The sequence below is a fragment of the Bacillus rossius genome, chromosome 1 (genome assembly GCF_032445375.1).
Source record: "Bacillus rossius redtenbacheri isolate Brsri chromosome 1, Brsri_v3, whole genome shotgun sequence".
Lineage (NCBI taxonomy): Eukaryota > Metazoa > Arthropoda > Insecta > Phasmatodea > Bacillidae > Bacillus > Bacillus rossius.
The window spans coordinates 113070362-113094101 of record NC_086330.1 but is presented as its reverse complement, the minus strand read 5'-3'; the positions used below and the strand labels follow the sequence as shown (position 1 = coordinate 113094101).

General features: G+C 37.2%; 1 protein-coding gene across 1 annotated transcript in view; it reads right to left on the bottom strand.

The window, feature by feature from the left end:
* LOC134542352 (neural-cadherin-like) overlaps positions 1-23740 on the bottom strand; it is a 383455-nt gene that overhangs the window by 238749 nt on the left and 120966 nt on the right. The window contains exon 2 of the mRNA XM_063386525.1: positions 22299-22442. Within this exon, the coding sequence (XP_063242595.1) occupies positions 22299-22442 (144 nt within the window). The remainder of the gene's footprint in view (positions 1-22298; positions 22443-23740) is intronic.

The following is a 23740-nucleotide window of genomic DNA, read 5'->3' as shown; positions in this document are numbered from 1 at the left end:
ATTAGGCGCATCCGCGTGATTGCTAAGATTTGGTGTAGTGGGGGAAACGTGTTTAGCTAGGACATTGATCCGGGTGTCATTGTAACAGCTTGTGGAGATCTACTAGGACCCAAAGTGAGACAATAAAAATATTCGCCGGAATATAATGGAAAAACGGTATTGAATATAATTTGGGCAATAATTAAAAGATATCGTCTCATAAATCTCGTAAATATGCTCTAATTTACAGGAAACGCAAGTAATGAAGATAGCTCGCGTTAAAAAGAATCCATAAAGCCTAAAAATGTCCAGTGCGAGAGTTACAGCAGCGTCGAAAAGGAAATGAAATCCCGGCGTTTTCACGAAAAGTCAATGGCGCGGACCCGAACTGCGCCTCTCTTAAAATTTTTTTTTATATCGTGGAGAGCGAAGTGACGCAGAGACTGTCGACCTTAGTGGTGTAGCTGGACGTCTCCCGGCTTTCGGTGCGAAGGGTTGTGGGTTCGATTCCCGGGTAAGGCATTCATGTGAACGTGTATCACCTGAAAGTCAATAAGAAACTGGTCAAATTAAACAAGATGAATGTCATGAAGGGATATAGCTCGATGGTAATCCAAACACACACAAATATCTAAAAGTGATAAAAGTTTATGGATTGTAAACATGTATGATAATGAACAAGTCACTGCAATCGCTTTCCGAAGGACTCGAGTTTCTAATCCCGAATCATAAATTAGATTTTCCGTGGTTTCCCGAAACGACTCCAAGCATATCACGAGAAGACCATGGCCGACTACTTCCTCGATACTCCTGAATTGCAATGTTGGATGTCGCCGTCTCCAATGATCTCGTTGTGGACGAGACGCCAAGCACTACTAAAAAAAAAGATTAATGAACAAATATGTATATTGATATTGGGTCTATTCGTCAACGAACTCAAATAAAACTCAAGAGTTTTTACAGAGAACAAAAACGTCCCTACCTAGTGCGACTTAGAAGGACTCGGTTTAAAAATTATTTGCATAAAAAACATTTTCGTGGCGGGACTTCAACCCACGACCCAAGAATTGAACTAGGGTACGCTGAAACAGGCATATATGTACAGTTTAAGAGGACAGAATACTATTTCCATACAATAAGGTCTCCATAATGGAAATATATAGCCGATTAAACAAACCCCAACTAATTCTGTACAGTCGTTCAGATTCTATAGTTGTTTTTATATTCTTGTTATTCATGTACGGTGCGACCTTCCCTAGCCTCAAGTCGTAAACGAGATCACTAGAGACGACAAAGGCCAGTGATATTGAATCAGAAAGAAGTCGTGGCTAGGGACTAGAAAAATTCGCGGTTTCAATGACCTCTAGGATAGACTTCACAGTCATGTACGTACTCGGTAAAATGCCGCCTGTTAATTGGTCACTGACGTCTCTCCACCGGGTGGTTTGCGACTCGACACTTCCCTGATCGAGAGTTTCTCAATGAATGAGAGTCCTCCACATCGACGCGACGGTGAGCTAACAGCAGATGCAACACTATGGTCAAAGCGAAAAGAACCCTCCAAATTTTTCGGTCTCTAGTCATGGCCCACCGCGAGGAAACATCTCGGAATCCTCCTGGAGTTGTGTCGGGAAACACGAGGGGAAAACTACAAATCAGGATGGTCGAACCGGTTTACAAACCCCGGTGAATATGGAACTGGGAGTACAATATCTTACCTCTGTCCCCAACCTCGTAGAGTCCTATGACTAGAGACCTGAAAAATTCGCGGGTTCAATTCGTGTTTTGCTAAAATTCAAATAATTATACCTTAGTGCTGCTTCTTCAATTGGTTTGCTTTTAATCTGGAGGACTGAGGGCCAATTAGAGACCCTCACTCATAGAAGTGTCGAATCATAGACCACCCAGTCGAGACGTCTCACAAGTCAGCAGCCAATGAACACTTGGCATTTGCCAGAGTGTCTACAGGATATTGGAGTCTATCCTGAAGGTCATTGAACCCGCGAATTTTTCCGGTCTCTACCTATGACTTGTAAGTAGGAGAATGAATTTTTTTCACGAAAAAAATTTGAACGCCCAATAGACTGCGATATGGTTTGTCTGGGCCAGCGGTTTCTTCCTTGTGATTGGTGGCCGTCTGACAAGAGAAGCCATTGCCTTATTTGACCGCGCCGCTCAGGAGGCGTTTGCTCCCGCATTCAATTACCGTGTACGTTTTTCTAACAGCAGGCATGTACCACCTGTAACAAATCTCACCCAATCACGAAACACAGATGATGATACATTATTTTAACTCTCAGCTAGTCTCGAAATATTTTCCGTGAAAAATACATGCCCCATACTGATAAGCCAATCGCAGTATTCATAAGGATGGTTATTAAAAAATAATAAGTACGAAAGTAACAGTGAAATATTTACATTTGTACCACAGAGATAAAGGTCACCATGTCCATTCTAATGAAACTGAGTTGGTAACATGCCCATATCAATATTTTTGCTCTATATAGTGGTACAGACTACTATATTCAGTTACTATAAATATAAAAAATTATTATAACCAGTTTCTTTCGAAGGTAAAGAGAACATTAAGTATAAATTACTCAAAATCTTCTTTTCCTGAAAAAAAAACCACAACTGAAATCCTGTGATATGGTGTCTTTTACCTACCAACGTGTGTTTATTTAAACATTTTGATATATAATTGTAAGTGTAAATAAATCCTGCGTCACCAGCATTAAGAGAATGTGTAAACTGCCTTAGTTTCATTATTACAATTGCCACATTTGAGCCGCAACGCAAAAAGTAAAAAAGGACCGTTAATGGAGTTTTTATCCTGGAGAGAGCTAAGTGGGGCGTATCAGCGGGAATGGCCGACTTTAATTCCTTCGAGAGAGGATTAGTTCCTACGCTCCGTTTCACAAGGTTCTAAAGAACACTTGAAGGAGAAGTTCGCGCCATTCTCCAGATGTAGGTAGGCCTTCCAACCGACCGCTCAATGGAACAAAGTGACCACCAGGCAACCTCGCGACATAGCTCCACTTCCAAGTGCAACACTCTACACGACACGAACGGTCACTGATTTTTAGTTCAATTAAGTAGAAAAAAACGTTTAGCACGCACCGTTAGAAATTACAGTAAATTTACGAAAATTTCAAGGAAGAATTCGCCTCAAATCAACGAAGAGTTCTTCTTAATTTCAGATGACTGGATCTACGGCGAAACTACGGGGTATTTTAACTCCCAAATTCTTTTTTTTTTTTTTACATACAAACCGAGTAAATACTGTGCCGTTGCACTCCGTAACGTTGCATGTACTCAACCTGGTTTCATGACTTTTTTCATTTTCTTTTTTTTGCATATTGGACATCATGTAGGCTCAATTTTGTGAATTTAGAAAATAATTAATTTGTTATGTAAGTTTTTGTATTTAATCATATCTAAATGTAAATTGTGAGAAATTTGAAACTTATTTGTAATATAAAGTGAAGGTCTTCAAGATATATACACACATATATATATATATATACATATATATATATAACAAAAGGAAACAAAACATTAATTTAAAGGACTTTATAAAATATAAACATTTGTTTTAAACACTAATATTTAATTACCTTAAACTTTTTCATTTACTTTAGTTGAGATGTATTAGTGATAATTTTGGAACTAAACCCGTATTGTTTTAATTTTTGTTCACCAAGTTTGACATATTGTGTCAATATCTATGCTGTAGCTTCTTAAAGAGATGATTTATGTTCCTCTTTCTTCTTCCTAATCGGTCAGCCATCATGTAATCATCGTAATTCAAGTATCTGTTTTAATCCGCTGGATTATGCGGTGATTTGATTGCCGCTTACAGCCTTATGGGTGAGTTTTATTTCTTGATTCCTCCGGAATCATGTTATTTATTTATTTTTGGCCGATGTCTTTAGTGGTGATTTTTGTTAATTTATTTTTGCGGTCCTTGTGGGTAGCGTGAGACATCCGGGCCATTCTTGATGTAGTCCAGTAAGTACGGGACGGGAGTGAGCCTTGTCTCCTCCGCTATTGGCATCAGGATGCAGCCTACTAATTAAGGAAAGTTTATTTTTTATTTTTTAGCTTCCGGCATGTTTCGGGATGAAGGTTAATCTGCTTTCGGCATCATCGGCTCTATCGTCTCGATGAAAAATGATTAAAAAAAAATCAGGTGAAAGGAACTTTCCGTCGTTTCGTTAAATGAATGAAGTACATTTTAGTTATTATCTTCAAAAAAAAAAATCAAATGTTTCTGTTATTGTAATTGCCACTAATGTAACCAGTCAGGTGTTTGTTTAGTTTAATTTTTTTCCTTAAAATCGGGGCCCCAAGCTTGTCATGTTTTAATATTCAAGGTTTTGTGAAACGAAATACTCATTGTAACTTAAGTATGTGCATGATGATATTATGTAAAAAAAAAAATATAAATGGCCTGAACCGAAATATATATGTATTTTTTCATATAAAATCAGTTCCTTACATTAGTTAATTTAATATATATTTAGTTGAGTTCTGTTGGTTATAAGAGCCACGGGATGAGCCGGTCGGCGTATTCTCTCTACTTGTATACCTCTACACATACAAAGCAGTGCCATTGAGCCTAAGGTCCTGGAGCTTCTTTGTTGTGTTCCCCCCCCCCCCCCCCCCCCACGAGGTTAACCTAACCGATGAGGTGGACATGGCATAATACACTTGTGGAAGAAATTAGTGTGGTTTTGCAGTGTTTTTCTTCAACAGTAAGATTGATCTTGTGTGTAATGTTCAAAGGATGTGAACTTTGGACCCATACATTTACGAACATAAAGATACATTTATAAAGCTCCCTATATAATGTGTAACCAGCGTTTTTGGCCATAACAAATCCGAAAAAAAAGTGTCGGCTAGCTCATAACTATTTTAGGCTGATTTCTCTACTATAACATAAAATAACTGGCCCACTATGATTTAATGAGTGATAACAGCAGCGTTTTTAAACTTATTTTACCACAGTTTTTGGTTAATTTTTTTTAATTACTTGCATTAGATTATTACTTCCATAGGATACTACTTAATAAATATTATTACTTGTCTAGTGCTTCTTATTAATGCACATCAAATCTTCCCCGACAATAATAAATGCTTGTGAATGATTGAGATAACGAAGTGCTTTGATATCCACTGGATCCTACTTTAAGTAAATTTCAAGTGACGAGAGTTAACATGCAAATTACAGATAAAGCGTGTGTACATGGTTTGCTACATGTTTAAATGTACCTACTGAAAGTTTCTGTGTTGGCAGATTTGAAATAAAGAGGCGTTTCCAAGGTTACCACATCCATACTTCCCTTAACGAAACATACGTTTGGTTTCATGTGAATTTAGGAAAGGCGAAATTGTAACTTTGTATCCTAAGACTATTTTGAAGAATATATATATGTAGGTATAATAGTTTATCTCTTAAGAAAAAAAATTACTTGTAAAGACGCAGTAGTGAAGCAGATAAAGAAGCCAAAATGTATTCTTTATGAAATATATACAAGTAAAAATAACTTGTACAACATTTTTTTTGTAAATTAATAATTTTACTTAAGCCTGCAGGAAGATCAGTTCAATGGTTTTAGGTTGCATTTTCAATTTAAAAAAAATATGTTTCACTTAAGCAGTAGTTCAACACACAGAAGTCTAACATTTTGAGTAATTTTGCTTTCGCTTTTATGGTGACAGAAGTCAACGTTGTTACAGACTAAAATTTAATAAAAACCTAAGAATTTTTAATTTAGTATAACTATCGAAACGTTACTTAACTAAACAAATTGTTACTTAACTAAACAAATGGTTTCGTGATGATATTTCATTAAATCAAATACTTCACATTCCATAGCTCTCCCTCCACAAATAAAAAAGGAAAGTATGTGCAAAAACGAAACAGTATATATCTGGGTCACCTACCTGCTTCCTAAATATTCATGGAATGACGGATCATGGATATGACATGGGAAATTCCACACTGGCAGGAGTAACAACTGAGTTAGCCACATACATGCGTAGGTATTATCACCCTTCACTCTTTTGACGAAGGACAAAAAAAAAAGGGGGGGGGAGAAAGGGAAAAATACAAGCACATAGTAAACACAAACATTGCCGCGACTATTGTTATATACTACTACACATATGCATACATTACTAACTCCGTGACTGATTTGTAGTAGGTTTAATAGTGTCGTGTATACATAACCTACCACACAGTCACACTCTTTCTCTCTCATATTGCCAGGGCGCCAGGTATCTTAGATACCATATTTACTGTTATCAATTTTTTTAAACAAACTCACAGATTTCATACCTTAAACGTGTGCAATTTATTAACACCTGCATTGATTGACAGTATAACTAATATTATTAAATATACAAACATCGAAGAAAAAAATAAAAAATATAATAATTTTATTTAAAAAATAAAATACAAATTTATATCCAGCAAAACTGTGTTTAGCCTTAACTTGATAATCGGCCGGAAATTTACGGCGTGCGCAGATTTAACTGCAAATGTTCTGTATCTGATTATCACATCAAATAATGGATTGAAAAAGTTCTTGATGTTATTTATGCACACGAGGGACAGTTCTATCAGCTTGATAATAGTGTTATGGCCTGCATCAAAAGTACGTTTACTAGCGATTAATCTCAGTTTGTAATCGTAAGTGGCTGTTCATTCACGGTATTTACGGACGTACAGCACTACCGATTTAAGTGTATTTACTGTTATTAAAATAGACTTACTCACTTCTTCGTAGGCTCCGTCGTCCGAATAAACTTATTTATAACACTTTTAAACAACTTTCAAAATGATTGCACTCGATGTACATACGCACCAAAAAAACTGAATGTGCTTTTTAATATGGCATCACCAGAAGTTTTCTTTGAATTCAAAACAAATCTTTTAAAAAGGTGACAAAATCAAATGCGGGGTTTTTATTGGTCGCCTCATAATAATGAATATTGTTCAAACCATCGTTGATATGCTCCTGTTATAATATCATAGAGTCTATCAGTCCAGAGAGCAGTGTAATGTCCAAAAATCAATTAATTATAAATAAAATTTATGAAAACAAATAATAAATAAAATATATCGTTGACAGCTTTGAATATTCCGCTGTGACTTGTTACGTCACAACATGCACAGCTGTGTGTTCCGAGTATGCCGAAACAGTTTCAGCAATTTAAAATTTGGGGGCAAAGGACCATGGAAATGGCGTGACCGATGAATCATCCCACGTTAAAAAAAACATTTACCGGTAATTGGCTGTCAAGTAAACGTGCTGATGATCGGGCAAAAAGTGATGAAGACGAATGAGCTAATAATGCGACAGAAATCACGACCGACATATCAGACTGAAATGTCGAAACCAAATAAACAAAATCATCAACCAGGTAATCACGGACTATATGGCTTCAACTGAAGTTGGAATCCGCATCTGTAGCCAGATATGGAACACTTGTACTTAATTTATATAGAAAAGTTATTGTTGAATCAAAAAACGCTAAGTTCTTAAAGGGACGGCACCCTAAATTATTTGCTTATAATATTTCGTGTTTTCTCGCATGGTTTAAAATAAATGCATAATGTAACCATATTTAATTATTTATAAAAACTCTTTTTCAAATGAACAAGTCCTTAATTAACGGTTTTTATGAATTTAAAGGCAAACTTTTATGTTAGTTTTACGTTTTAGTATGTACTGAAATGATGAAATCTTGTGGTATACAGATTTGGACTAACCGTTCGTATGTAGCCTTTTTCTTCAAACTATTTTTCGTGTATAAGTCATTAAACCATTAAAAATTAATTATTACCGTGACCTTAGAAACCTGAGTTTGATCAATGTTTTGGTAAAACCTAATTTTCAATTGATTTATTTTATTGTATTCTAAAGAAAATAATTTTAATACGAAGGCTACATACGAAAGGTTAATACAAAACTGTATACCACATAATTCAGTACATTCTAAGGCTGATACAAATATTTACCCATACGTTCATAAAAAAACATCAAGGGCTTGTTTAAGTAGGAAAAAAACTTTAACAAACAATTACGTAAATGTGGTTATATTATTAATTTATTTGAAATCATGTGAAAAAAAAAACAGAAATATTAAAAGCAACATAACTTAGGATATTTAACCCATAATGCCTAAGTTTAACAGAACAATTAGGTGAAACGATTAATTTCGCTAAAACAAAGTAAGTGATTCAAACCATTAGAATATATTACAAAAGGAAAAAAAAAAGCTGCACTAAAGGTGCTTTATTCATTAGACTTAAATTTTTTCCAAACACAATTTTTCTTTGAGCCACCGCTTATGTTATTCGAAACCATCACAATACGTTAAAGTGCGTCATCTAATACCGACAAAAAATAAATGGTTATTTAATAATATTCATAAGTTTTAACGTCACACGGTTACGTACACAGGCTTAAGGCGATGGGACCTTCAATATAACAGTGGACTCCGAACCACTTGCGTACAGATTCATTGCTTGTATGTTGAGAGTCATGCCGGGGTGTTGTGATCGAACCCATGACCCGAGCCACATGACTGTGACCAGTTAGTGATCTCAGCCTTCGAAGGATAAACTTCCACACCTCCCCAAATCCAAATTTGTATTTAAATCAAATTACCCAAACTCAGGACTAGATAGTAAAATTAAGCAAAATGTTTAAGCGCAAAGAAATCTGAAATATTATTTTTTTAAACGGCTTGAATTTTTTTTGAGTAAGGTTTAATTAGTTTGCATGCCGTTGCCCATCATGCATGCTGGCATGAAAATAAAAGGTTCAAAAATTTCGTTCTCTACAATTTCCAACAAAAGAAAAAACTTTCGGTGGCTGGTTTCTCCGTCAAGTGGTGTCGCGACAATAACACACTGTTCCTCTCTCATTGCTCGACACAACACCTACAGTGCACTCGCGCGTAACCAAAAACTTTTTTTTTTCCAAAGTTTAATTTCAAAAGACCTGGCCTACCCTAGATAGCAACAAAAAATAATTCATTGTTCTGTAGTTAATTAAATTTTAATTTTAAATGTACGTCGTCAATCATCAAAAATAAACAAACTGGGACATGATTGCTACTGATAAGATAAAAATATGCTTCACATATTTTTTTATTTCATGAAAATTATGATGGTTGGTAACAACCCACAAGGAAAAAAAAAAAAAAAAAAAAACAATATTCCCAAATTCCCAAGATAGGCCGGAAGGTAAACGGCAGCACAGCAGGCCTAGTAACCTTGTTCCTTCACGTGTACACTGTTACAAACCACCGCACGCACAATGCATACTGTCTCATCGACGTCACGTCACTGATGCGATAGTCGACACCCGGTGCGTCGCCGGGCAGTTAGAGGCACCCCCCGACCACCTGCTCTCTGGAAGGGGGTTGGCCGCAAGCCGCGAGCTGAGCACGCGCGGCGCAGCCAATGGGAGCGGGACATGTGACGCCAGGGATCCCGATCACCGCAGCGCGCAACTATTCCGATTACCCACCTCCGCGCTGACCACTTCCTCGCATAGACTGCGCAACAGCCAACTCTCCGACTTCTACCAACTCCACGACTCAACAACCGTAGCGTGTCATTTACTCCCACCACCCCCACCCCCTTTTCAATACTCGTCTCCCCCCGCCACGCAAATGCTCCACGACACCCCTCCCTTTCCAGCCACAACGACCAACTAGGCGTCCGCAGTGCCATTTCCTCCGGCCTGGACCGCTGCGCCAATGTAAACAGCACGAGCGGGAACAAGCGGCAATTGCAGGTTCGTGGCTGGAAAGTTACGCGAAACCGCCATCTTCCCCTTTACCCCTTTCCCTCCCCTCTAATTACTTTCCGAACCCAACAGCCGACACGTAGTTCCAGTAGCCCCGCCACGCCGCGAGACACGAAGCAGTTCACACGCCGTGTGTATGTCCGGCGTTAAGCTCTGTCTCACACGAGCTGGTTATTGCATTAAAGTGCCACTACTATTAATCAAGGGATGTTCCTGCATATTTGTTCCTATACCTCTGTTGCATTTTTTTTGTTGGATCACTAATTTCATCACCAGTAATCTACCAATATATTTTTTTATTTGTAACATCTTAGCTGTCGTTGTACGGACGGCATTTGCTGGGAGTAATTTCGTGAATGCGATGGAAGTCAGAGAACGGAAATGTGTTACAACCACTCTACTGCCGTGTGTGGCGGAATGCGCGAACCCAAATCCAAGGGAAAGTTTATGGTATTAACAGTTTAATAAATTTTAACTAGATGGACAATCTTATAATAAAATTCCTTTTCTAAAATAAGTCCCCAAATCAGGGTTTACAATTTTTCAAGTCTTTTTCCGCTTTTATCGGAGTCGTTTCATTATATTGTTTTAAATTTCGGTCTGCCAATGGAATGATTCGATATACAACGTAGCTGCTCCGGTAGCGAATGCTAGCGGCGGGTGAGGAATCTATATATGATTCGCGTACGAAACTGTAGTTAAAAAAAATTCATATAGTTATCACGCTCGAAATCATTTCAAAGAATTCTATGTTGAATTTCGTGTCAGAATTTCGTATTATAAGTGTATTCGCAACACGAGAACACATAAACTTGCTCGTTACCAAGGTTACATGTTACACTTCTCTGGAAAGTGCTGAAAGACTCGCTCAGGTTTTTTTTTTTAATTGTAGAAGGTCACACAAGTGATCATAACTACCAACTCTTGCGTGACTTTTTAACCGTCTTGAGATAGTAACTTCTGTTGGGAAAATTTGAGTCGAAATATACAATTCAAGAGAGGTAGGTACAGGAAAACACTGAAATAATACTGATGACAATAAAATGAAGTAGACGACTCGGCGTGTGAGACAGAGGCTTAAAAGACTTGCAAGCACCCTGCTCCCCATTCGAGTCGAAGCGCTGCCTTTGCTAGGTGGCCGAGCGTGCTGAGGCACCCTGCCAATCGCTCTTTGAAATTTTTTTTCTAATTCTCAATCATTAAAACACAATTGAAATGTATTGACCCTGCACTTTAAACTTAAATGCAAGTTACAATTAAAATATTCCTATCCTCGCCGATTTCCGAAACAAATAAAATAAATCTTGACAAAAAAGGAAAATGAAAATAACAGAGATAGGTGTGGGGTCCTGCGAGTTGCCTATGGCGCGCAACGTTTAGGGGCGGGGAGGGGGGTGGATGGACATAAGCAAACATACTACGCTCGAACCTAACGTTTCCGTTTTTACCATTCTGCAAGCCAGGGCGTGGCCACGTCTGCATGGTTACATTGTAACCGATGAGGCCGTTTTTCCATCAGCTCAAGGTCTGCGCTGTGTTGGTTAGACACCCAAAACCTTTGGCTGAAGTGTAATGTGTGCATTGTGGAAACAGTTATGAAGGTCTGTATTCTATGGGTTTAACGACGGAGATTCTATTTAATACTCATCAGACATAGACAAACACCATTTATGCAATGTTTTGGGCGTTACAATATAGCGATCGAAAAATACGTCACAACATGCCGCAAGCACTTTTGCGTGCTTCTCGGTTTCAGAAACACAGAAGACCAGAAAGTTATATAAGTTAAAATATTTTAATAACAGGGGAATATTCTACCCCCCCCCCCCCCCCTAAAGTGAATTATTTCCACTTCCCAGTCGGGCCCTTCCCCATTTCCCCAAAACTGTCATCGGTTATCTAAATCGAACGTCGATCATCACAATCATTCCCAATTCGTCACGGTACCGTGAACGCAATTTCGCGTGACGAACATACGACATGCGCATCGTGTCAGCTGGACTCACGCCCATTAAAACACGCGGCAATTGTGACGTGCTGCAATCTCGCGGGCGGACGAGTTTTTGAACAATGATATCTCGTGACTGACGGGCAGTCACGGAAGTTTTCGCGTTAGTTCGGGGCATAATTTATCCGCACATCTGCATGCGAGCTGTGACAGAGACACGAGACCTGAAGCCAAAGTTTCAGAAGACAGTCGTACCAGTTTGACAAATTATACCCTCTAAGCGTAGGCAGTAGCGTTTTTATCTACGGAACTCCAACACAACATTAACAATCACAAATTAATTATTTCAAATAATGCAGGTAGGCCTGCGTCATATTTAATTGTACTCTTTAAAGTTAAACAACTATCTTTATATCTCACATTATAGTGAATACAAAAATTTAGCTACGCTAATTTCCCCCCAATTGCTTTAAAGATTACAAGGTACATTAAAAAATAATTAGTATAAGTAAACAATCTTAAACTTATTGACTAATTTTTTAACTTTTTTAAAAAGTTCAGTTTTGATTTTTTAGCCGGACAGATTTCAACACGTAATATTATGGCAAAATTCTTCGCTCCTGGCTTGAACATTCTTTCCCACTTCTTTTATATTCGCCTACTCTAATGAAAAGCCATCAAATATTTTCTACGTCACTACCCTTATCTCTTATCACACTAAGATATTTTTTTACGGAAGTTATATAAGTAGTATGTTTACACATATTTCCTCTCTTTTATTGTAAAACTTTTCATTGAAATTTGTTTTCTTTACATAGCACATAGCACATTACAGTGGCGTAGTAAATTTTCGTACGTACACAATGATCTTTCAGTAGGCATTTACAGTTGTTTAGTCCACAAAGCCACAAAAAATTTTTCCCTCCCATTTTAACTAGGAACGGTTGCATATGCATACAATTTTATTAAATGTGTCGATAGAGTATATTGAAATAATTAACCATCTACAGTTAAGATAAATGACATGGAGAGACAATAATTTCTTAAACTGGATTTGTGCGCGTTCTTGTGCGTTTGCTCTTTGTTCCCATTCTCTTTGTCATTATACGCGTTACCACATCCTTTGAGACAGAAAGGAAACGCTAAAGACTTTACGTTGTTCAACTCGAATCGCTCTGCTTTGGTAAGCAATAAAACGATTGAAAGCTGTTACACACACACATTACTATAAGTAAACACAATAGCAAGGCAAGCAAACATAGGTATCTATTCACGTAAAACAAGCGCGTGGACAGGAAACATGACCACAAAGAGAACTATTTTGTGAACAATACTATCAATGCCAATAATATCTATCACGGGGAAAAAAATGCCCAAGGCATGGATTTGTGAAAGATTATAAGTAAACCACCAATTAAATGATTTAGAACTTGAACTTAAACAAAAATAACTTTTAAGATTTTTGTCAGTATCTTTGTATCATCATCACTTGAGAGTTACTGAAAGGATTTCAATGAAAAGATTTTGTTAGTAAGGATTTTCGCTATACATCATTAAAAAATAATACCCTTTAAAGGGGGGGGGGGGGGGGTGATATACGGTAAAAGTGGTTTTGTTAGAAAAAAAATCTCACTAGTTAAATAATCGGAAGTAAAGATGCTGGGTATCAAAACTACACATACAAATATTATAAACTACTTTCTATCTTTTTTTAAAAAAATTCCAACCTCAAAGGGTCACAAAAAATTAAGTTTTGATTATATAAAGAAAAAAAACTCATATTTCATAATCTACTAGAGAATGAAGGAAGTAACTAAGCATAAATAGCATAAATACACAACTTTATTTAGTGTAAATATATATTTTCAATTAGTATTTTAATGAGTAGAAACTTTTTTTTTTTAAGGATTTCAAACGCTAACGAAGTGAAATTTGTATATCTAAACATAGTTTAATAAACAATTATATACCAGATGTAAAAAAGTGAGATGTGAGGAATCGAGTAATAATAATACGCTAAGGGTGAGAGAATGGGGTGAATTTAGGTCAATTATATATATATATATATATATATATGCACACAAATATATATACATATCAATTCGAGAAGGAGGTAAGAAACTAAAGAGAAATAACATACAAAATAGGCTACGTAGTGTATTTTGTCGAATACAATCGACAAGGTTGTTATAAAAAATATATTATCTTTGATGATAGTCAAACTCATGATAAAATATTAGGTATCATTAATAAACATTTTTAAACTTCCAAAATTTCGTTTCGTAAGTGAATGAATACGCGGAAAGTTCAACTTAGCAAATTATATGCTTAAATGAGCCATCGTTAAGTTAGCATAGTAATTTTTTTAAGAGTATGAATAGTCAAAGTTATCTGATTAAAAATGTCTGCCACAAAAGTCATCCCTAACATTTTTACCCCCAAAATATAGCATGTATGTTATTTTGAATTGTAACCATCAAGAGAAGGGATATTCATTATCATGTAATACAAATTTGTAGTCGTACTAGATAATGATATGGTGTATGGCGAGAAATTTAAAAGGTTTAAAAAAGTGCCTGTGGTTGAAAAACTACGAACATTTTTTATTTTAATTGTGGTGTTTTTCATTCATAACCTTGCTTTAACTTGCCTATCAACTGTTCCCGGTCGTTGAGTTCTGGGACATTCGGTATTATGGAGTTACCCCACCTGTTGATTCCGTGCTTAGAATTTCTGGCTGGTCTGACAAATGTCCAGGGTTAGATTCCTGAAAGAATGCTTTTTATAATTTCCTTCACATTAGTTTACGCCCTATTGTTGTGCCTTTACCTTCATACCGTGAAAGGCAATAAAGATGGCTAAGGAATTCGAAACAGCTTCCGAGCTGATCACCCGATATTCACAATACTCCACATCATCTGAGGTAAACGTTTATTTGTTCTGGGTCCGATAACAATAGATGCGCACCTGCCCAAACTAACGTGAACAATAGTTAATTAATATTTCTGTATCCCTGAGCTACCGGAGACCATTTCACCAAATTGTAATTTTACAAGAGAGCGATTTTTTTTAATCATGTCCACATAAACCTCAGACTCAGAATGAAAATGGACATGACTAGGTTCGCTAATTAAATGAACACACTGCTCTATGCCTCATACATAGTGACATGAATGCGACCGACAAACTTCATCTGCAGGTTCATCACGAATAAATAAGATGACAACCTAATATTACTTATGGCAAGGCTGGCAGAGTATGTCTTTGAAGTTGGAGCTGAACAACAATTTTGTTATAAATATTAGGGGAAGTATCTAAGATTGAACACTGAGCGTCGAGATAATGTTTAATTGAATGAAGTTCTACAACCAACACGAATTTTTCACTGTCGCAAAATTATTTTATTGAAATAATCGGGGGGAACACCTTTATATTTCACAACATTTTTTTTTTACAGGTTACTACCCCAAATTATTTAAATAAGTAATTTGTGACATCGACAAAATTCACTATGTTTGTAGAACTTTATTCAATAAAACATAATCCAGACGCCCAGTTTTCAATCTTAAATACTTTATTATTTTCAATAAAATACTGTTCAGCTCCTCACCAGCCTCCGGAAGCACTGTAGCCAGTAAGTCGTACAGAGGTTTTCAACTTGTTTTGTCGTAATGAACCAGCAGCCGAATAATGTCGGTAGAATTCAGACTCACTCTGTATAGAGTTAAGATGTACATCATGGACTTGGTGCCAACTCTATTTCATATAATTTTTAATGGGAATGGTTTCCTTTACCCCCTGGGTAAAGGTTTGCATTTCACCACTGAACTTTTGGAAACATTTTGCTCTCTCTCGCTTTCCGTCTCTACGCGAACGAAATCAAGGGAATGGAAGATGTAGCGGTGACGACTGTCTTGCGATACACGGGCCAGAAGCAGCGCAACACAGCGACCACGCACTTCTGCGGCCGCTCGCGTCTCGCTCGCGTTGCCGCGGTTTTCTCTTTCTCTCCCGCGGGCTGTATATTTGAGGTAGAAGTCGGGGGAGGGGGGTGTAAGTGTTTCCTTCTCGATCCTTTTCCTTCCTTCAAGCTAGGCTGGAGGGAGAGGGACCCTTTCCCCGACCAATCCTTGCTCCGGAAATACCAACGATCCACTTTGCTGAACGGGGGAGACGCTTATCATGCCCCAGTGCCTCAACCCTGGCCCATTCCCGGGCGCAGCCTCCCGTCGAACCCGGCCATCCAATCTCCTCCCCGGGCGCTTGCACGCATTGTGCGCCGACACCACCCTCACCCCGCCCCACCCATTTACTTTTTGTCATCCCGAATTTTTTCCTTGTCAAAAATGAACTCCGAACATGCCTTGAAAAAAAAATAGATTTTCAGGACTTACCTCCGTAAGAAATAGGTTTCGCTGTATCACGTTTCGTCACATAGTAAAAAATGTATTTTTTCTTGAAAATATTTATGTTTATACAATTACATAAATGGCCAATTTTTTTTCACAAAATAAACATTCGAAGTCGAAGAAAAAGTAAAATAACTTGATACGGACACAGTTGTCATTTATAAATTACAATACTCGGAAAGTTTCCCCAACACTTTCAAAACTGCGTAACGTAGAGTTTTTTTTTAATATTTCGTGTGTTAAAACTGTCCCTCCGGTAGAAACGTAAAAAAGTAAAAGATCAAAGTCCTAGGGTATTCAGGCAGGACAATGTAATATCGAATCTTGTTGTATATCCCCTGCGGCCTCCTCGGCATATTTGCTAAGCGAAATATATATATATGTGTGTGTGTGTTATTTATTTTGCCCTCCTCAAGCATTTCCCACGACTCATGCATTCTGACCGCGTGCCCCACACACTACACATTCCCTTTCCGCTGTAAGGGCTTGCGGGAGACCTCTGCGCACGACCTCTTTCACATCCAGGCATTCCTGCGCCTTTCAGATCGTTAGTATTCCTTGCGGCGCAGTTCTTCGGGTAAACCCCCGGAGGCACATCTGACACGAATTGAATATTGTATTACGACCCGTTACCATCTAAATGTTTCCCGAAATAACAGCCAATAAAACACCGTCTCTATTTTGATAATGTATGTCAGCCTAAATTTTTGATGTGTAAAAACCTATCTCTCGGTGTACGGCATTTGGTGGGAGTAAATTCGTGAATGGAACAGAAATAAGTAACAACAGTGCTGCCATCTGTGGCGGATGGCGCGAACTAAAGTTCACAAAGCTAAAGGGAAACTTTATAGTATGGAATTTTTTATGAATTATTACGAGATGGGTAGTATGTTATTACAATTTCTTGTCAAACATTAGGCCCAATGCCGGAGTTAAGTATTTTTTCAAGTATTTTTCACTTTTATCGGAGCCGTTGCATTATACAGTTTAAAATTTCGGTCTTCTAATCAAATTATTCAATAATCGAAGCAGCTGCTCCGTCAGCGAATTCAAGTGACTGGTGCGGAAACTACGTGTGGGTCATGTCAAGAAATGTAGTTGAAAAAACTATTTGCATGTAATTTATCTCGCTCGGAATTATTTTGAAGAATACTATGTTAAATGTATTGCCGAGTTTCATATTATAAGTGGATTTTCAACATGAGAACACATGAATATGCTCGTTACCGAGGATAGATATTACACATCTCTAGCGAGTACTGAGAGTCTAGCTTCATATTTTTTTTTCTTATCTAGAAAAAGTTACTCATCTATAAGTAACACTTAACTATATATAGTTTTCATGCATACATGATTTAAAAACCTGAATTTAGTTCATTACTGTTACCGTAGAGATAATAACGCAAAATTTAAATCAGTGCTGTCAAAACTTAAAAATATAATAATGATATTTATCGGCGGCGAGGTTTATATGTTTGATTTCAAATTTTTATTCGGTGCATATAAAAACTGTTCTCGCGCTTGAGTTACTCGATGCTTTAGTTCACTTCCAATTCTGCAGGATGAAAGAATCTGCGAGGCAACGGGGAGAAACTGTTCAACGGAATTGGGTGCTCACTTGGAATTACCGTCAACTAAAATGGTTTGAGGCAAGGAAGCGAGAAACCGTAAAAATAAACGCTTGCCGTCAAGACATGCTCAAGATATTTTCACAGATTTTGAAAATCAGTTGTGCGTGAAACATGTTGCAACCTCCACGGAACAAATATTACTTAGAGGGCCACAACCCAAATAGTATTTTAATTACGTTTACAAAATTTTTGGAGAGATTTTCTGTTGGTACTGAATGCATGTGAATAAAAACTCCAAACATTTTTACTAAGAACTTCGTTTTGTATAGTAACTATCAGATATCCTACTAATAAAAAAATGCCCTTACACTAGTAACAAGAAATTAATTTTGAAGAAGTTTTACTAAAGGTTAAAAAACGTGCAGGAAAGATTATATATATATATATATATATATATATATATATATATGCACGTTTTAGAAGAATGGATGGACCATATTTCACACCTAAGATCTATTAAAATATTTTTTTGCATAAAAACAATCGCTATTTTAGGACTACATAGTCTTTATTCAAATGGTGAAGAGGAATAAACACAGGCCGAATTTTTTTGGGACATAACGGATTTAGAGTTAACTTTTGCGTACAGATTAATAATATAGTAAGGACTCTAGGTAAAATAAAAAACGTTTTTCTATATCTTAAATTTAGGTCGTTCCTGTGGGTCAAGCTTGGAAACTCCGTTTAGCCAGAGAGTTCTTAAAAAGTCAAGAGTTTAGCATTGAGTATACTATGTATTTTTGTCAAATTGTTTTTTTTTTATAATAAAACCCAGGACTCTAATCTATATAATATTTTTGTATGATTTTAAATATTTCTGTTTATTTCTTTTTGTTACAGGAAGTAACGTAGTTTCCAAACGTTAAGGTCAATTTCAGTGGTCACAGGCACAGGATTTTTACGGCAACTGTCGAGCCTGAAATGAGAAAGTAAAAACTAATTGCATTCGCTTAGAGCGGTTGCAATACTTTAACCGCGACGCCGACACAACGGTCCAAAGCTTTGTCCCCGGAGCTACGTGATCATACTCGAGTTAGCCGACGCGCTTCAACAGCTCTGTTTGACAACACAGTCCCCCCCCCCCCCCCCGGCCAAGGGCTATAGGTCGTCCTCGGTGTCCAGCCGCGCTAGCTGTGAAGGATAAGGGGGGAGGGGTAAGGGTGAGGAGGGACGGCCCAATCACAGGAAACTACCCAGAGTTCAGTCGAATCTCGCTTCAAAGGAAGCTCGGTAATAATTTGCCAGGTAACGACGAGCATAAACCCCTGCCCTTCGCAGGTCGACAAACCCTCGCCTTGGGTGGACATTCCGTCGGTATTCGACGAACGGGAGGGCAGCTTGTGAAGGGAGACGCCAAACCAGCAGGTGGACGCCACAGAGAAATATATATATATATATATATATATATATATATATATACCAACGTAGGATTAGAGAGTTGCAACCTACAGTCAAACACAAGACTCTTGTGCAGCCAGCACAACACTTGAATTGCACTCCAAATATTAATCAATATTTACTAAACCGAAAAAAAAAATATATATATATGGGGTGAACGTCCATTGGACAGAAATATCGTGTGGAAGAGTTACACATGACGTCACGGTTAAATGATACTGGAAACCTTTTCAACTATTTCAATGTTTACAAGACTAACTAACTAGCATACATCTTGTACAATCTTTATCTCATCTGTATGACTGTTTTAACTTTTGTATGCGTATATTTGGATATATTTTGACTGTTTTAATTTTATTTGAATATACTTGAATCTATTTTGGCTTTTATAGGCTATATTTATACCTGTATTAGTGTTTTACAACAATCTGTGTACACTTTTGTATTTATTTAAAGGCTATATTTTTACACATATTACTGTTTTTTTACTTTCATTTCTGTACTTTTTGTATTCTTAACATTTATCTTATATTTTAACGTATCCGATACCATTGAGTAAAAACATATATATCGTCAAATGGACGAACAAATCAATAAACCGGCCGAGAGGCCATCGAAAGATGGCACCCAAAGTATTTGCTTGGAATAATTTTAGTAGAAACCATGAAAAAAAAAATCGAAATCATTATTTTCCAAACCTGGATTCGAACTCAGAAGCCTATAGAAAACGCGTGCAGTACCTTACCACTGCACCATTTATCTCCATAAATCGTGAAACGAGATAAACTTGAAATCACGCAAACGAGCTTATGTTGATGGGTAAATCAGTCGAAGTCAACGGGAATACTTGCTGAAAGTTGTGGGAGTCTCTGCAACATGACTGAAAATCACTGATAAATGAGTGGAATTCATTTCCCACAACAAACTGTAGGAGTTCAGAGAATCAAGCGGAACATCTGCAACATATTTACATTCAAATGATTCGGGGTGATTTTATAAATGTCAAACTTTGTGAACACTTTGCAAATCAATAGTTGAAAAATATTGCTGTCATGTTTTTAACACAGCAGCCCAACTTACAGTTTTGCTCGACGCGTGAATACAGGTGTAAACCGACCTTTGGAGATGTTATTTACACATGTATCGGAATAATGGTAAAATATCTTGAACAGAACTCTTAAACATTTTTTTTTTCAAATTGACCAATTATGAAGAATTCAGTGTTTTAATGATAATTTTTGGAATCCGTAATTAATAACTATTTTCTGTTTAGTGGGAAGCATTTCTCAAACTAAATGAAATTAATACTGATTAGACGTAGTGACTGGTGATATACAAATATATTCACTTGTTACAACTTATCTAATCTCACAGCCATTTTTAACCCAATCCAGTGCACCCGTTTCGAATACGTTCCATGGACTTGCCAATCACTAGAAAATTCAACTACCGAGTTCAGACGGATCGGATCACGCTGATTCAGCTCCAGGGTGTAAAATGGCAGCGTCAGTTACATTAAAAAACAAAACACTGGCACGACAATCGCAGGTGTTTGCAAACCTGACACAGCTCCTGTGCTGAATGGTTTTGTAAGCTCGCCTGGCATTGATTTAATATCATCTTACCATTCCTAAGTCAGAGATGCAGTCACATTCACTGAAGATCTTAGCCAAGGTCTAAGCGATGGCTATTTCTTGGGTTGAGTAACAAATGCTAATCTACTTTGCATTAAACACACCCGTGATCACGAACATAGGGGACAAAATAAATTTATAAGATCAGCACACACATTCGTGTGGTGAATCACAGCGGTGCTACTTGCTGCAAGCATAAATGAGGACTTGAATTGGAATTCCTGTCCAAGCTTGCCACGAAAAACTTAATTTTGATGATCATGACAAAGAACTGAATTATCAAGTTTGCTGAAAGTATTACCAAGGGCAGCTTGCAAAGTGAGGAAAGAAAAATCAAAGAAAAAATTGTTGAATTTTAAACAAATTGAATATAATACATTCTCCTGTCTCAATTCACGATTATGCAAGTCAGCAAATATCGCCAACTCAAGTTGCCATGACTAACTTCATTGCATCGAAACTTGTTGATATGACATGTTTGACACAAGTTTGTTTCAAGCCTCAACTTAACTTTTATGACACAAACTTGCAACTTCAAGCTTGCTTAAAGGTGGTACCAAGTATTAGTTAATATCTTGCAAATAAAACTGCCATTGTAACGGAAAATATATTATAGATTGTCGGTAAGTCGAGTCAAGCTTATTTCTAGCTGGAATACCCAGCGGTCAGTAAGGGCAGTAAGCTGGTCCTTTTGACAGTAGTGAGCTTTGTACAAACTTGTTTTAAGATTAGTTTCAATAAGCATGACAAAGAAAGCTTGTCACACGGTTAGATTGGGCATAAAAACTCAGTTTACCAACTAAATACGTACAAACTTAACATGGCCACAATATCACGTACAAACTGATGCACTTGATATAGCTGATTCTGCTGTGTGAAGGACGATTCAATAGACTGATTCTTATATTCTGCGCACAAGGCCATAATAGTTTACGATTTGGCAAAATAACTGTCAAATTCAGCTGTTGTACACAGGACTATGTGGTAATTTTTTTTTAGTAACGATTCGCCAATATACACATAATTTTGTTAAATTTGCAAATGTCTATTAGTAATTTGACACAAAACATATTTAGATGAACTTACTACGCAATATTAAAAACACTTACTATACTGAAACTCGAAAATACAAAGTGACACGAAATTATATAATCTGAACTATGCAACAACTGCCATCAGCAGTGACACATTTTTTGACAGTTATTTTGGCAAACGAACTATTTGATGTTAGCCTTAAAATATTTGTACTGAAAATCTTGCACGTACAGCCTGTATCCGTAGTCGGTCTGTGGGGGAGTGACGGCACAGCAGGGAGACTAACTGCAAGCATGGGCATGAGGCATGCTGTGCACGGAGCGAGACGAGAACTGTCGATGAGACGAGGCAGGGCACAACGGCGAGACGAGATCAAGAGGAGGACGGTACTCACAAGAGGAGGACGGTACTCACAAGAGGAGGACGGTACTCACACTCGTCGTGGTCCTTGGCGGTGACGGTGAGCACGGTGTGCTGGATGTCCTCGTTCTCGTCCACCTCCGCCTCGTACAGCGCCTTGTCGAAGTACGGCGGGTTGTCATTCTTGTCGGCGATCCCGATGCGGATGAACTTGGTCACTGCGAACAAGCGGCAGCGCCGAGGCGCTCTGCATTGCGCACCGTGACTGTCCACCACGCTCCCACAACTGTCCACCACGCTCCCACAACTGTCCACCACGCTCCCACAACTGTCCACCACGCTCCCACATCTGCCAACTGGCCAGGCTACAGCTCACCCGCAACGCATTCTAACACTGGGTTCCTACACTCTTAGATTTTCAAATTTTGGGCTACAATTTCAAATTTTATATATTTATAACATTTTTTTTGGGTGTTTAGGCAAAAATGATATCTTAAGCTTTCATACCCTTAGGCCTGTATTTATTACCAGATATCATCCTGCAAGCACCTGGAAAGTATAACTGTTCACAGAGGCTACTGCATTAATTTTATCCAGTCTACGAATGTTGACTTCAACTATAACCCAATATTAGGTTGTTTGCCTTGCTAACCCAAAAAAGAAATATCTTAAGTTGTATTGCACGCTGTTGCAAATTAGTTAAAAACAAAATCCCAGAAAACTGTTTTTTTTTTGCTTATTCCAGATCTTGATGAAGAAATATATTATAAATGGAACTGACGATACCATCTAAGTTATATGCATTATCCAGTCGTGACAAAAAAAAAACTAACTTCTAGTGAATTATTATGACGATAATAGTCGGAAAAATTGTAATTATGGATATGTGCCAAACTTTTCAGAAATGGTAGACAACGAGTAGAATGCATATCTGATGATATAACTAACAAAAAACAGTTCATACATACGGAGGAATGATAATAAAACAAAAAATATTTGACATTTAATTAATAATAAACCAATATGAGAGGGAAAAACTAAGCAGTATTAAGGAATGCCAGAAACTGAAAGACGCCTTTTTGATTTCAATATTTTATGGCAATGCCTTTTTGATTGTTTTTTTTTTAATTTTAACTTATTAATGTATACATGCCAACAGTTGAAAATGATTGGCTGCAACAAACAGTTCCTCCGGTGGAATTGATAGGAATTTATAATTTAATTCACTAAAAAGAATAACTTCAAATGTAAAAATATAATCATTAATCACCGATTCAAGAACACAGAAATATCTATAAATTTCTACTTTTTGGATGAACGAAGACGAATTTAAATAATGAACGAAGAGAAAAAAATACATAAAGTGAAATTAGTTGGATTCATAATAACGTCTTTCTTTAACTATTTCTTCATCTTAAGCTATTCTTATAAAATAATTTACTGTCTGAACATTATGAGAGGTGCCTGTTTATTCACGCCAAGAAACACTTATATTCAGTAAATATTTTACATGTTT